At 56.1% G+C, this 12173-nt stretch overlaps 1 protein-coding gene across 1 annotated transcript in view; it reads left to right on the forward strand.

Annotated features, from left to right (window-relative positions):
* Positions 1–12173, forward strand: part of ABCA2 (ATP binding cassette subfamily A member 2) — a 129969-nt gene that overhangs the window by 88936 nt on the left and 28860 nt on the right. The window contains exons 20-29 of the mRNA XM_077836235.1: positions 100–304; positions 640–804; positions 2063–2243; positions 2910–3122; positions 3718–3914; positions 5772–5954; positions 8359–8543; positions 9628–9748; positions 10915–10937; positions 10992–11205. Coding sequence (XP_077692361.1) covers positions 100–304; positions 640–804; positions 2063–2243; positions 2910–3122; positions 3718–3914; positions 5772–5954; positions 8359–8543; positions 9628–9748; positions 10915–10937; positions 10992–11205 — 1687 coding nt within the window. The remainder of the gene's footprint in view (positions 1–99; positions 305–639; positions 805–2062; positions 2244–2909; positions 3123–3717; positions 3915–5771; positions 5955–8358; positions 8544–9627; positions 9749–10914; positions 10938–10991; positions 11206–12173) is intronic.

Genomic DNA, 12173 nt, shown 5'->3' on the forward strand with positions numbered 1-12173 from the left:
GATGGCCCCCCTGTTCCCCCCTCAGCACCTGGCTAGGGGATTGCTGCCCAGAACTTTAGGGGAGAAGCTCTCACACTAACCTCCCTCTCCCCCACTCAGTCTCTCATGTCGACCACGGCCTTCGGGCTGGGCTCCAAATACTTTGCGCTGTACGAGGTGGCCGGCGTGGGCATCCAGTGGCACACCTTCAGCCAGTCACCCGTGGAAGGCGACGACTTCAACCTGCTGCTCTCCATGATGATGCTGATCGTGGATGCCGTGGTCTACGGTGTGCTGACGTGGTACATTGAGGCCGTGCACCCAGGTACGGGCCAGGGGCTCCTCCTGTAGCCCAAGGGGGGCAGGTGCAGGGTGGCACCAACCTGAGTGGGATGGAAGGAGGGCCTGTCAACAGCCTCTCCATGCATGGCTGTGAATGCAGGGGTTGGGGGCAGGTCAGCATCTGGCCATGTTCATGAACCCTCCTGGGAGTTGGGGGGGTGTACCCAACCACCCAGTGATCTTCCCTAGGGCTCTGTGTGTTGTTCCCGCTGGCCCCCACTTTCTGCGGGGAGGCCCACACCTTTCGGCCACACCAGTGCATGCTGTGGGCCTCCTGCACGAACCCCAGCACCACGGCTGATCTCCTTTCCTTCGCAGGCATGTACGGGCTCCCCCGGCCCTGGTACTTCCCCTTCCAGAAGTCCTATTGGCTCGGGAACGGGCGGGTCGAAACCTGGGAGTGGACCTGGCCCTGGTCTAGAACCACCCGCCTCAGCATCATGGAGGAGGATCAGGCTTGCGCCATGGAGAACAGGCGGCTGGGTAAGCATGCCCGCAGGCTGGGCAGTGCAGAGGCGGGCGAGAGGGGCCAGTGGGGAAAGGGCTGGGATCCAGGGGGCCTGGCCTCTGCTCCTGGCTCCGTCACTGTGGCACCGGGCCAGTCGCGCCACCTCTCTTGGGCAGGGGTGGGGGTCGGGGCTGCCCAAACCGGTGTGTTTTGAACTTGGGTTAGCCCAGCAGTGACTCCCCAGCCCCCGGGCTTTCCGCTCGGCTGAGCCGTGAGTTACAGCCTGGCGCTGAGCTCATGCTGCTAACCCGCTTAGAAAAGCCCCTCGATTCACAGAGGAGATGGACCCTGTGCTGTCGTTTCCCCCAAGCGAGGGTCATAATACAGGCTGGCCTCGCGGGTGTGGTATGGGGCCAAATTCATCCCTGTCCCCAGCTCTTTGAGAGACTCTGGTAGAAGGTGCCAGAGAAGGAAGTGGAATTATGGCAGAGCGAGTGTGGAAGTGGGAGAGAGGGGGAAGGGCAGATTTTTGGCAAGACACAAAGCGAGGGCCAGATCCTCCGCTGGTGGCAATCAGCATGGTGCAGTGGGTTCACCCGAGCAACGCTGATGTGTGTCAGCTGGGGCTTATTCTATTAGGGCAGGGCCTAGGGGGCCCCATCGTGCTGGGCGCTGCACAAACCCAGAACAGGGGGCAGCCCCTGCCCTGAAGAGCTCCCAGGCTAGCTAGGCAAGGGCTGGGGCAAGGCTGGCCCACGGTGGGACCCTGCCCCCAGGGCTCTCTTTGCCCATTTGTTTGTTATCGTTTTGGGAGGGGATTCGCGAGTGGGGGAGAGAGGGGGTGGGATAAAGGAGAAGAGGCAGGGACAAGCGGGAGGAGGAGGCTGGAGCCCACAGCCAGTCAGGCTTAGGGGTGTAGAGCGCTGTTGGGCCCTGATCGCACTGGTTCTGGCTGGAGCCTGCAGGTCCCTGCTGCGGCTGCTCAGTCCAGCTGAAGCCTCCAGCCCCTTTTGTCCCTGAGCTGACGTGGCTGGGAGCCGGGTGGGGCAGCATGGGCCCTGGTGTATGGCTTGGCTTTAGCAACGCTGTCCCATGTAATTAAAGCATCACAGCATATCCCATGTGGCAGCAGCTCTGCAGCTTAGTGGCACTTTGCCCCGCTGCCCGTCTCCCCCGGGTCAGTGCTGGGTGGCATATGATCCCCTGGCTCCACGCACATGCTGATGGAGCCTGCCCTGCGGGGCTGGGAGACACCCCAGGCCCCTGCCCACCACCTCCCTGCTCTCATCGCAGAGGAGACGCGTGGCATAGAGGAGGAGCCGAACCACCTGCCGCTCGTCGTGTGCGTGGACAAGCTCACCAAGGTCTACAAGACTGACAAGAAGCTGGCACTGAACAAGCTGAGCCTGAACCTCTATGAGAACCAAGTGGTGTCCTTCCTGGGGCACAACGGGGCGGGCAAGACCACCACCATGTGAGTGATGGGCTGGGGAGCCCTGCTGTGAGCGGTGACATGGAGAAATTGGTGCAGGGGCAGCCGTGGGATGAGGGTGGGCAGCTCTCACACGCCTGGGCAGCTTCTCACCACCTCGGACACAGACAGGGCTGCATGATCGCTGTCACCGCAGGGTTAGCCTGGGCTCCCAGGCTCTGTCCTCACCCGTGTCTTTATGCCACACACTGCCCACCAGTTCTGTAATGCTGCCAGTTGTCAGCGATGTTGGGGTTCATTCAGCGGGCACTCAGCACTTGGCAGTGCCCAGGGTCCATGGCCTGATCCGGGTGGGAGGAGGTGCCGAGGCCTTACCGGGGCGGGTTTGAAGGAGGAGGGCATGTGCTTAGTGCAGGGTGGGAGGCTCACGTGGGAAGGGAGTGTGGGGAGGGGTGCCAATCTGGGGGGCGGGGAGGGGTGGGGTTGTGAAGGCCCCTCAAGGTGGAGCTATAACAAGCTGGTGCACACACTGGGTGGGCTGGGCCCTCCTCTGGCATCCGTTGGCCTCAGGCGGCTTGGGCAGTGCTGTTCCGCAGGGCAGAGCTGCCCAAGGGACCTTCCGGGAGCAGCACGCCATGAAGCTGTGCAAGGCAATCGCCGCATTTCCAGGCAGGGGGAAGAGCTGACGCTGCCCTGTTTCTTTCCCAGGTCTATCCTGACTGGCCTCTTCCCCCCAACCTCGGGCTCTGCTACCATCTATGGCCATGACATCCGTACAGAGATGGACGAGATCCGGAAGAACCTGGGCATGTGTCCCCAACACAACGTGCTCTTTGATAAACTGACGGTGGAGGAGCACCTCTGGTTCTACTCGCAGCTTAAGAGCATGGCGGAGGAGGAGATCCGCAAGGAGATGGACAAGTAGGGACCAGCCCTGGCCAGTGACTCCTGCCTAGGCAATAAACAGCCATCACTGTCTTGATGTGAACCATTTTGCCTGAGCAGATCTAGTGGACTTTGACCAGAGCCCCAGTGCTCTGGGGGACTGGCCCCAGAGTGCACCCCTTAGTGCAGAATTGGGCAAAGATTTTCAGAAGTAGCTAGTGATTGTGGGGGCCCCACTTGAGACACCTTAAAGGGCTTGATTTTTCAGATGGCGGGTGCTTAGCACTTTCTGAAAGCCAGGCCCCTTTAAGGAGTCTCAGGTTGGGCACCCAAAATCCCCAGCCACTGTTGAAACTCTTGGCCTTGGACGATGAAAGCTAAGTTTTGTTTTAAAAGCTTGTATTTTTTAACCCTTGTGGTTGCAGAGAAAACCTTCCAGCTGAGCGTACCCAGTGTATCTGAGTCTGCAAAGAGCCTGAAACAGTATCTCTGGGAGGTGTGAACTGCCCCATTCATCTCTGTGGGCTGTTAACTCTGAGATCTCCTTCAGCAGTGCTCATGCATCTCCCCAGCCCTGCTCACAAGCCTATGTATGACTGGGCTGTAACATCTGTGTCGGATCTGTCCCCAGGATGATCGAAGACCTGGAACTGTCCAACAAGCGGCACTCCCTGGTGCAGACTCTGTCAGGAGGGATGAAGAGGAAGCTGTCGGTGGCCATCGCCTTCGTGGGTGGATCGCGGGCTGTTATCTTGGATGAGCCCACTGCTGGTGTTGACCCATACGCACGTAGGGCTATTTGGGATCTGATCCTCAAATACAAACCCGGTGAGCAACCCGAAGCATGGCGGTGGCTCTGATCCCTGTCAGAGTCCATTCGATGCAGCGCGAGACTCCACACCACGATTCCCCTGCCACTGCCCTGGGTGATGAATCTTGGTTAACAAAGGCTGCACTATAAGAGTTACTCCTGGGGGAATTCTGCGCTAAAAAATAAAAAATTCTGCAACAAAAAATTCTGCAAAATTCTGCATATTTTATTTGTCAAAATAACACAATATAATTACACAAGTTTCAATTATTTTTGATCATTTATTTCAAAATACTTGTCAGCAAGCATGTCTGTAACAACACAGACAACAAAAAAGATTCAGGAAATGTTTTTTGACAAATAAATTCCTTACTAGGCATATTTATACAGAACTCTGAGTAATAATTTATTTAAACTACAACACAGGACCGTATTTCCTGCACCACTTAGAAGCAGTGCAAAGGCTGGGGGGGAGTCAGGGGTAATGGAGGAGCTGAGGGAGAGGGAAGTAAATTGCTGGGAAGGAGCCTGGGTGTGAACTTGGAGGGTTGTTGGGTGTGGGTGGGGAAAGGTATGGAACGGTTTTGGGGGGGGCAGGGAGGGATTGTTAGGAAGCTTCCCCCATGCAGACCCTGGCTGACCCCTAGGCTTTCCTATTCAGTCAGGCACATCTGCCCCCCGTCCCCATATGTTCCTGCACCCCCTGTCCACATGTCTCTCCATCCCCACTCAGACACCCACTCCCCGTGTCCCTGCATCCCCTCCCCCAGTCCCCAAGTGTCTCTGTGCCCCCGCCCAGCCACGCCCCTGTCCCTATGTAGCTCTGCACCCCCTCCCCCATCATCATGTGGCCCTGTGCCTCCACTCCCATTCACCCCTGCCCCAGTCCGTCCTCACCCACTGGCCCTTATGAGCCCCTGTCTGACCCTCCCAGCACCCCATGCTGTCTATCTCCACATAGCCCCTCTCTCCTGACCTGGCCCGCTGCAAAGAAGGCAGGCTCTTGGGTGTCCCTGGGGGCTGACCTGCAGTGCATTCCCCACTCACCCCTCTCTTCCCTCCCTGGCGGGGAGCTGCTGCTTTGTTCTATCACCACAGTGCCGTCTGGTGAGAAAAAGGCAGAACTGCAGCAAAGTTGCAACAGAAGCTTTCTTTCTGCGCAAAAAATTAAAAATATGCAGTGCTCATTAATTATGCTTGCACATAGTAATGCAGAATTCCCCCAGGAGTAACTCTAGTGAGTAACAGGAGCATTGCCTCAACCTGACCATGTGCCGGGAGGGAGAAGGAAAGCCGGGGCTGGATTTTAGGGAATGGACTCTGGCTTTGACTGACCACCAAATAAAAGAAAAGGAGTACTTGTGTCAACTTAGAGACTAACCACAAGTACTCCTTTTCTTTTTGCGAATACAGACTAACACGGCTGTTACTCTGAAACCCACCAAATAAAAATCCTTGTTTGTACCAGCTGAGATAGGCCTAGCAATGAGTGCTTATAGAACAGGACTTGGAGTCAGGACTCCTGGGTTCTATTCCTGCCTCTGCATGCTCTCCCAGGGAGACATGAGGCAAATCCCTTCCTTCTCGCTCCGTGCCTCAGTTTCCCCAGCTGTACAACAGGGATAGTAAGACTGCCCCACCCCCCTTCGCAAAGCACTCTGAGTCCCGTGGATCCAATGGCTCCGTGAGGCAGATTATGCTATGGTCAGTGTGGCAGGTTCCTTAAAGTCACGACTGCTTGGTAGAGGGTACATTGTCGCCTGGCAGCAGGTGCTGCGTGTGCTCGTTGGGTGTCCCTGGGGGCTGACCTGCAGTGCATTCCCCACTCACCCCTCTCTGATGCTCTTCCCCTGCGCTTGTCCCTGACCTGGCAGGAAGGACCATCCTGCTCTCCACACATCACATGGATGAGGCCGACCTGCTCGGGGACCGCATCGCCATCATCTCCCATGGCAAGCTCAAGTGCTGCGGCTCCCCTCTCTTCCTCAAGAGCACCTACGGGGATGGCTACAAGCTGACGGTGGTGAAGAAGCAGTCAGACTCCAGGAATGGCACAGGTCAGTCAGCAGGCACGCGGCACCCACGCTAGGGAGTCTGCTCCCCCAGTCCAAGTTGGGAAACAGCTTAGCTGCTAATGCAGACAGGATCCGACCCATTACAGCAAGCAGGGTCGAGCTGCTTTTGTCCCAGCTGCGCTAGTCGCTCTCAGGAGGGCTGGCCAGAAAACCACATTCCTGTTTTGTGAAAAATGGCGAGGCTTTGCAATTTGTGTTTGCTCCGGGTTGGAATGAAGTCAAGAACTTTCAACTTCTTTTTGAAAACACCTAGGAGTGAGACACTCCAGTACAGCCAGTAGCCCTGTGCCTAGAAAACTTGCCTGGGATGTGCCTGATTCAGAGCAAGCACTGGGACTTGGGGCTCCCACGTCCCATGGGAGTGCCCAGAACATAAGAATGGCCATGCTGGGTCAGACCAAAGGTCCATATGCCCCAGGATCCAGTCTTCCGACAGTGCCCAATGCCAGGTGCTTGAGGGAGAATGAACAGAACAGGGAATCATCTAGTGATTGATCCCCTGTCATCCATCCAGCTATAGAGTTAGTCACTTGCACTCACTCTCATGCCCTTGCCTATTGGAGCTGTTCTGCTTTGTATAATTAATTCAATATTTGTTGGCCTAGGGAATTAGCGTGTGAGTGGTTCTGTAGCCCAGTGGTTAGGGTGCTCACCTGGCGGGTCAGAGACTTAGGTTCAAGTCTGCTTTGGGCCATAAATTCCAGCCTGCACCTGACAAAAGGTCCTTGAAAAGTTTCGGTTTTGATGAATCAGCATTTTCAAATGAAAAACCGTTTTGCTGAAGAATTCCTGACGAGCTGTGATTTTTTCAGCACTGGTTCCGGGAGGCCCATTGCTGGTGGATCTGTTTTCCAGTGTAGGCTTTAGGGATTTTCCCTTTGTTCTCTGTGTAAGCAGAGGGCTCTTACCTCCAGTGTCCCATAATCTTCTGCTTCCACTGCTGGGGAAAGGAAAAGTAGTCCCCCTCATTCCCATGCACAGGAAGCATGGGGCCCTGTGAGGCGAATCTCTGAGGGCTATTGCTTTTCTGATGCTATTACAATCCCATTGGAGTGGGAGTTTGCGAGGTGCTTAGAGATGCTACAATGACACTGATTGATGGTCCTAGGCCATTTCTCGAAGCAGCCAGGGTTTCCATCTCAGGGCAGGAGAAACTGACAACTACTGAGCAAAGCAATTTAATGTGTGCATGGTGTGTTGAGATCAGTGGAGTGCTCCCGCCTTCTCTGCCCCCAGAATGCCTCCCGACCTGGCCTGTCTTTGCTTTGCAGCCAGGAGGAGGAAGGTCCTAGTTCTTCCTGCCTGTCAGCATCCAGTCTGTGGCTCTTACTGAATATTTGCAGAAAGGCTCTCTTGCAGGAAAAGACCTTTGAGAGCGTGCAAAGTACCCTAGACTGGCCAGGCGCAGTGAGCAATGGAAATCCCTTCAGATTAGGGCTGGTCAGAACCGGGTTTTTTTTCCTGCAGAAAAGTCTGACTTCCTGTCAGAAAATCCCAAATTGCCAAAGCCTGAAACTGTTATTCCAAAAACTGTCAGAACTCCCCCACTCCCCCCCACCCCCTGCCAGTGTCTTGGGCTTTCCATTTTCCTGTGATAATGGAGGGGGCTGCTTCTCCTGGGTGGCTTTGATTTTCAGCTGCAAACCTAATTTTCCATGCGGGAGGAGAAAAAAGTTTCAGTCGTGAATTTCCCCCCAGACCTGCACAAAACGAAAAGCCCATGAAATGACCAACCAACCCAAAGAGGAAGGTCAGACGCTGCCGAACTCGGGCACCTGTAGTTCCCATGAGAGCCAGTGTGACTTGGGGCTCATCCACCCCACTCTTCAGGCCCTTATACTCCCATGCCAAACTGCAGATTGAGGAGCCCTTGTTCAGCACAGTTCGCACCTGCTCCCTGTGTGCAAGGGCTCAGGGTAACATGCTGCATGGAGCCCTTCACCTCCAGGGGGTGGTTTCAATCCAGCCCAGGCTGTTAGCAATGGCAGGTTGTTACTGCTGGGTATCCTGTGAGAAATACGTTCTGTGATCTCACTTCTCCCTCAGTGGCTGGGGGTCTATGTACAATTGCACCCATAGGAGCTGGCCCCATTGTTGGGAGTGTCGGCAGAGAGGCCAATGGGCCGTGGAGGCTAAATTCCCTTCTCAGGGCAGGGGCTGTTCCTCCAGGGCTGGGCAGTGTGGGCGCAGTTTTCTCAGTGCATGCACGGCTGGGCTCCCAGCTGTGAACCCAGCGGGAGAGTCGCTGAAAAAAGCAGAGTTTAAAATAAAACAAAAGAGCAGCATCAGCTTTTGGGTCCTGGAAAGAAAAATCCAAGGACTCTGGGCCCAGGCCGAGCTGGGTGTGTGAAGTGACCCGACCTTCTCTGCTTCCTCCCTGTGCTAGACTCAGGGCAGACACACAGCCCTCTCTCCCACTCCTCCGCCAGCCCCTGCTCTGAGCCCCGCGTCACCCAGTTCATTAAGAAGTACGTGGCCTCCTGCCTGCTGATCTCCAACACCAACACGGAGCTCTCCTACATCCTGCCCAGCGAGGCTGTCAAGAAGGGCTGCTTCGAGAGGCTCTTCCAGGTACCGGCCCTTCAAGACGCCAGTTACTGAGTGGGGAGGGGAAGCTGCTCGCAGAGCAGGGGAGCGCCGCGGGGTCAGAGACATGGGACTATGAGGCTTTGGCTGTAGTTTTACAAGAACAGTGTAGTGGTGTTTGCTGACTGCAGTTGTAGGGGTGCCCGTGGGAGCTGGGCTGGGTGCTCGCTGGTTGATGGGTGGAGGGGCGCCCATGGGGGTAGCACTGAATTATTTGTTATGCTGGGATTTGCCAAGGAGTCCAAGGGATTTGGGTGTCTCATTCCCTTAGGCTCATTTGCAGATCCAGCCCAGAGCATGTCCCTCGCCCTTGCACAGGGACATTGCCCTAGGTGTGCATCGCCCTGCCCAGCGTCGTTTTCTCCTGGGATAGTCTGTCCTGCATGCTGTAATTTTCCTAGCTCCCCGGTGTCTGTGCTTACTGCGGGGCTCCCTAGCTTGCCCTGAGCCTGCACTGCTGCTCCAGGCGTCCCCCAGTACAGCAGCATGGAGGGGCCTGGGTCGCTGGGACAAGCACGCCCCTCTCCTTTTCCCACCAGAAGGGAGTGCTGCTCTGTTCAGACTCCGGTTGCTCAGGATGGGGCTATGGGCTCTCTGCTTTCACAGCGCTAGCCACCCCGCGGGCTCTGCATTAGCTCCAGCGCTGCGTTCCGGCGGAGGTGGGTGGTGAGAGGGAGGACGCGGGGGATGCTCGTGATGGGTCTGCAGATCAACCCAGGAGCCTGGTTTCCGGCGGAATTTGTTACCAGTGCCTGTCTGTGCCTGATCCACAGAGGCCAGGAGTCTGGGACAGCTGAGGCTCAAACTGTAGCAGCTCGTGGTTTTCACTCTGGAGGTCCCTGGTTCTATCGCCATGTCTCAGCGCTCACACAGGCAGCCATCAGACCTCTTGCCCTTTGACTTTCGCCCTGGCTGGCCGTTGTGGGATGGGGGAATTCTGAAGGTCCCTGTGCTGCAGGGAGTGCTGGGCTGGCAGGCACGTGGGCTGATTACTGCTTAGCTGGGAGCTTCTGGGATGGCTCTTTGCTGTGGTCTCCCTCCGCTCCTCACCTTTGTTCCTTGTTCACAGCACCTGGAGCAGAGCCTGGGGGAGCTGGAGCTGACCAGCTTTGGGCTGATGGACACTACCCTGGAGGAGGTCTTCCTCAAGGTGTCGGAGGAGGACCTGTCCCTGGAGAACAGCGACGTTGGTAAGGGGTGTGTGTGTGTGTACACACGCGCGTGTAAGTGCCTCAGTATGCTGGCTCGTGGAGAGTTGGAGGTGCCCTGGGTTAGCGGCCTTACATTAACAAACTGAGTTTGCTACGTCGCCCCATTGAGCATTGATCCATTGCTGGCAGTCTCTGCTCGGGGGAAGCCTACAGTGGTGAATCCATAGAGCTGGGCAGGGAAGGGCTGGACTAAGGAGTGGATGAATCATAGAATCATAGAACATCAGGGTTGGAAGAGACCTCAGGAGATCATCTAGTCCAACCCCCTGCTCAAAGCAGGACCAATCCCCAATTTTTGCCTCAGATCCCAAATGGCCCCCTCAAGGATTGAACTCACAACCCTGGGTTTAGCAGGCCAATGCTCAGACCACTGAGCTATCCCTCTGTTTTAGGGCAGAACAGAGGTGTGATGGCAGAGCTGGGGGGGGGGGGGGGTAGAGGAGGTGCATTTGTTACACTGTGCTAGCACCAAGCCAGCCCTAGCGCGAGACCCCAGCGTCATGTTAATGCAGCTGCGACAGCTGCTTTGATTGTTGCTTTTTAATAGCTGCATCTTGGCTGCAACCCTTGCTCCTGTCTGCTGCACTTGGGCCTTAGGGATCCATTCTGTTTGCCTTAGAGCAGGGGAGTGCCCTTGGCCTGAAGGCAGGGGCACCCTCTCCAAAGGTAGCATGGAATGATGCATGCTAAATGCTTGCCACACTCCACCCCAGCAGTGGCCGCATTTTGTCCTGTGGTTTGTAGTTCAGCATAAGGTTTGTAAAGCACTTTGGGATCCTGGGGGATGAAAGGCCCTATGTCATTGTGAAGTATCATTGGGGCGTATTCCTATTAGACAAGGCCAGTACCTGCCTTGGCCAGCACTGAGAGGAGAGCTGGGGTACTCACTGTACCAGGGCACGCCCTGAAGTGCTAAGGTGGCTCCTGCTATCCTGGGGTTGCAGGGTATTAAGGAAGAGCCATGTTCACCACCCGGGCATGCCCAGGTCCTTGGTATCTGGGTGCCTAGCTAAGGTGTTACAGCCAGTCCCAGACGGTGGTTTCTTGCTGGAGAGTGAGTGGGATGCCCTAGGAGGGCTGCTCCCCTGCGACGTTCCCCTTGTACCTGTGCTGCACAAACCCCACCGGCTCCCTTCTCCTTCCAGACATGAAGGAGTCCAAGAAAGATGCCCTGCAGCACCCGGCTCCCCACATGGACCTGAAGCCCGAGGCCAACGGGGAGCCCCTTCCTGACGTGGAGGCACCCGAGAAGCCAGAGGTGGAGCTCAGCAACCTGGTGGTCTGCTCCAACCTGACCCAGTCGCAGGCGTCCCTGCTCTCGGCTTCCTCGGTGGGCTCCGTGCGGGGCGATGAAGGTGGGGCTTATTCGGAGTTCTATGGGGATTACTCTCCGTTGTTTGATAATCTGCAGGACCCTGATAACGTCAGTCTGCAAGGTTTGTAAGGTGCCGCACGGCTGGCCTTGACTTTGGTAGCGGGGGTGGGGGGCCGCTGTGTCCCGGTTCCGCTCTCAGCAATCCCAGGGGCGGGGGATGTGTGGGGCCTGCTACCGGCTCTGAACAGACCTTTCCGTCCTGTCGGGGCTGGGGCTGAGCGCCTTTCTCTTCCCCCAAGAGGGATGGCTGGCAGGGACCTGTTTGAATGCTCACGCCCCATGCTCTGCGGGGTCCGGTCAGACGAGCTCCTGCCTCGAGCCTGTCCATCCTGGGACCCCCGTTACAATGGAAAAATAGGCCTAAAGACAGGGAGGGGATGAGGGCAGCCCCCTGAAACTTAGTTGGGAGCCCCTGGGTGAGGAAGCCATGAATTCAGGGAGTTCTGGCAGCGTTTCAGCTGAGAGCTCCTGGGGTTCTTTTGGGTGGGGAGTGGGTACTGCGAGGAGGGCTGTTTGATTGCGTACACAGACTATGGCTCTAGAATCCAGCAGTGTTGTTTGCTGCATGTGGACGCATTCCTTTGACTAAGCACCTTTGGATCAGTGGGTAGCACTGGCCAATTATTCATTGCAAACTCGGCCCCTTTTCATTCACAAAGCGACCGAGCCCCCCAAACGCATTCGCTCTTCGAGACCAGCCACCATATACCCCGTGCAAATGCTTCTAGTCTCCCTTCTTCCTGTTGGCTATTGGTGGCATGGGGTTGGTCACCTGAATCTCATGCTAGTTTGCTCTGCTCCCTGACTGGATGGCTGAGACTTTAACTAGGAGAATGGCAAATCTGAAATAGCAAGCGATGCACTTCTCAGCACAAAGGTTTGTGTTAAAATGAGTGACATATTCCCAGGAACCCCCAGGAGTCCTCCCACGGTATTTGAATAATAAAACATACAATCCACAAACAACAGTGACCCAGCGGCCACCTTTTTATTCACAGATCCTTTTTGGGGTTATTCCACTGCTCTTAT

Source organism: Eretmochelys imbricata, chromosome 16 (assembly GCF_965152235.1).
Source record: "Eretmochelys imbricata isolate rEreImb1 chromosome 16, rEreImb1.hap1, whole genome shotgun sequence".
NCBI classification, from domain to species: Eukaryota; Metazoa; Chordata; order Testudines; family Cheloniidae; genus Eretmochelys; species Eretmochelys imbricata.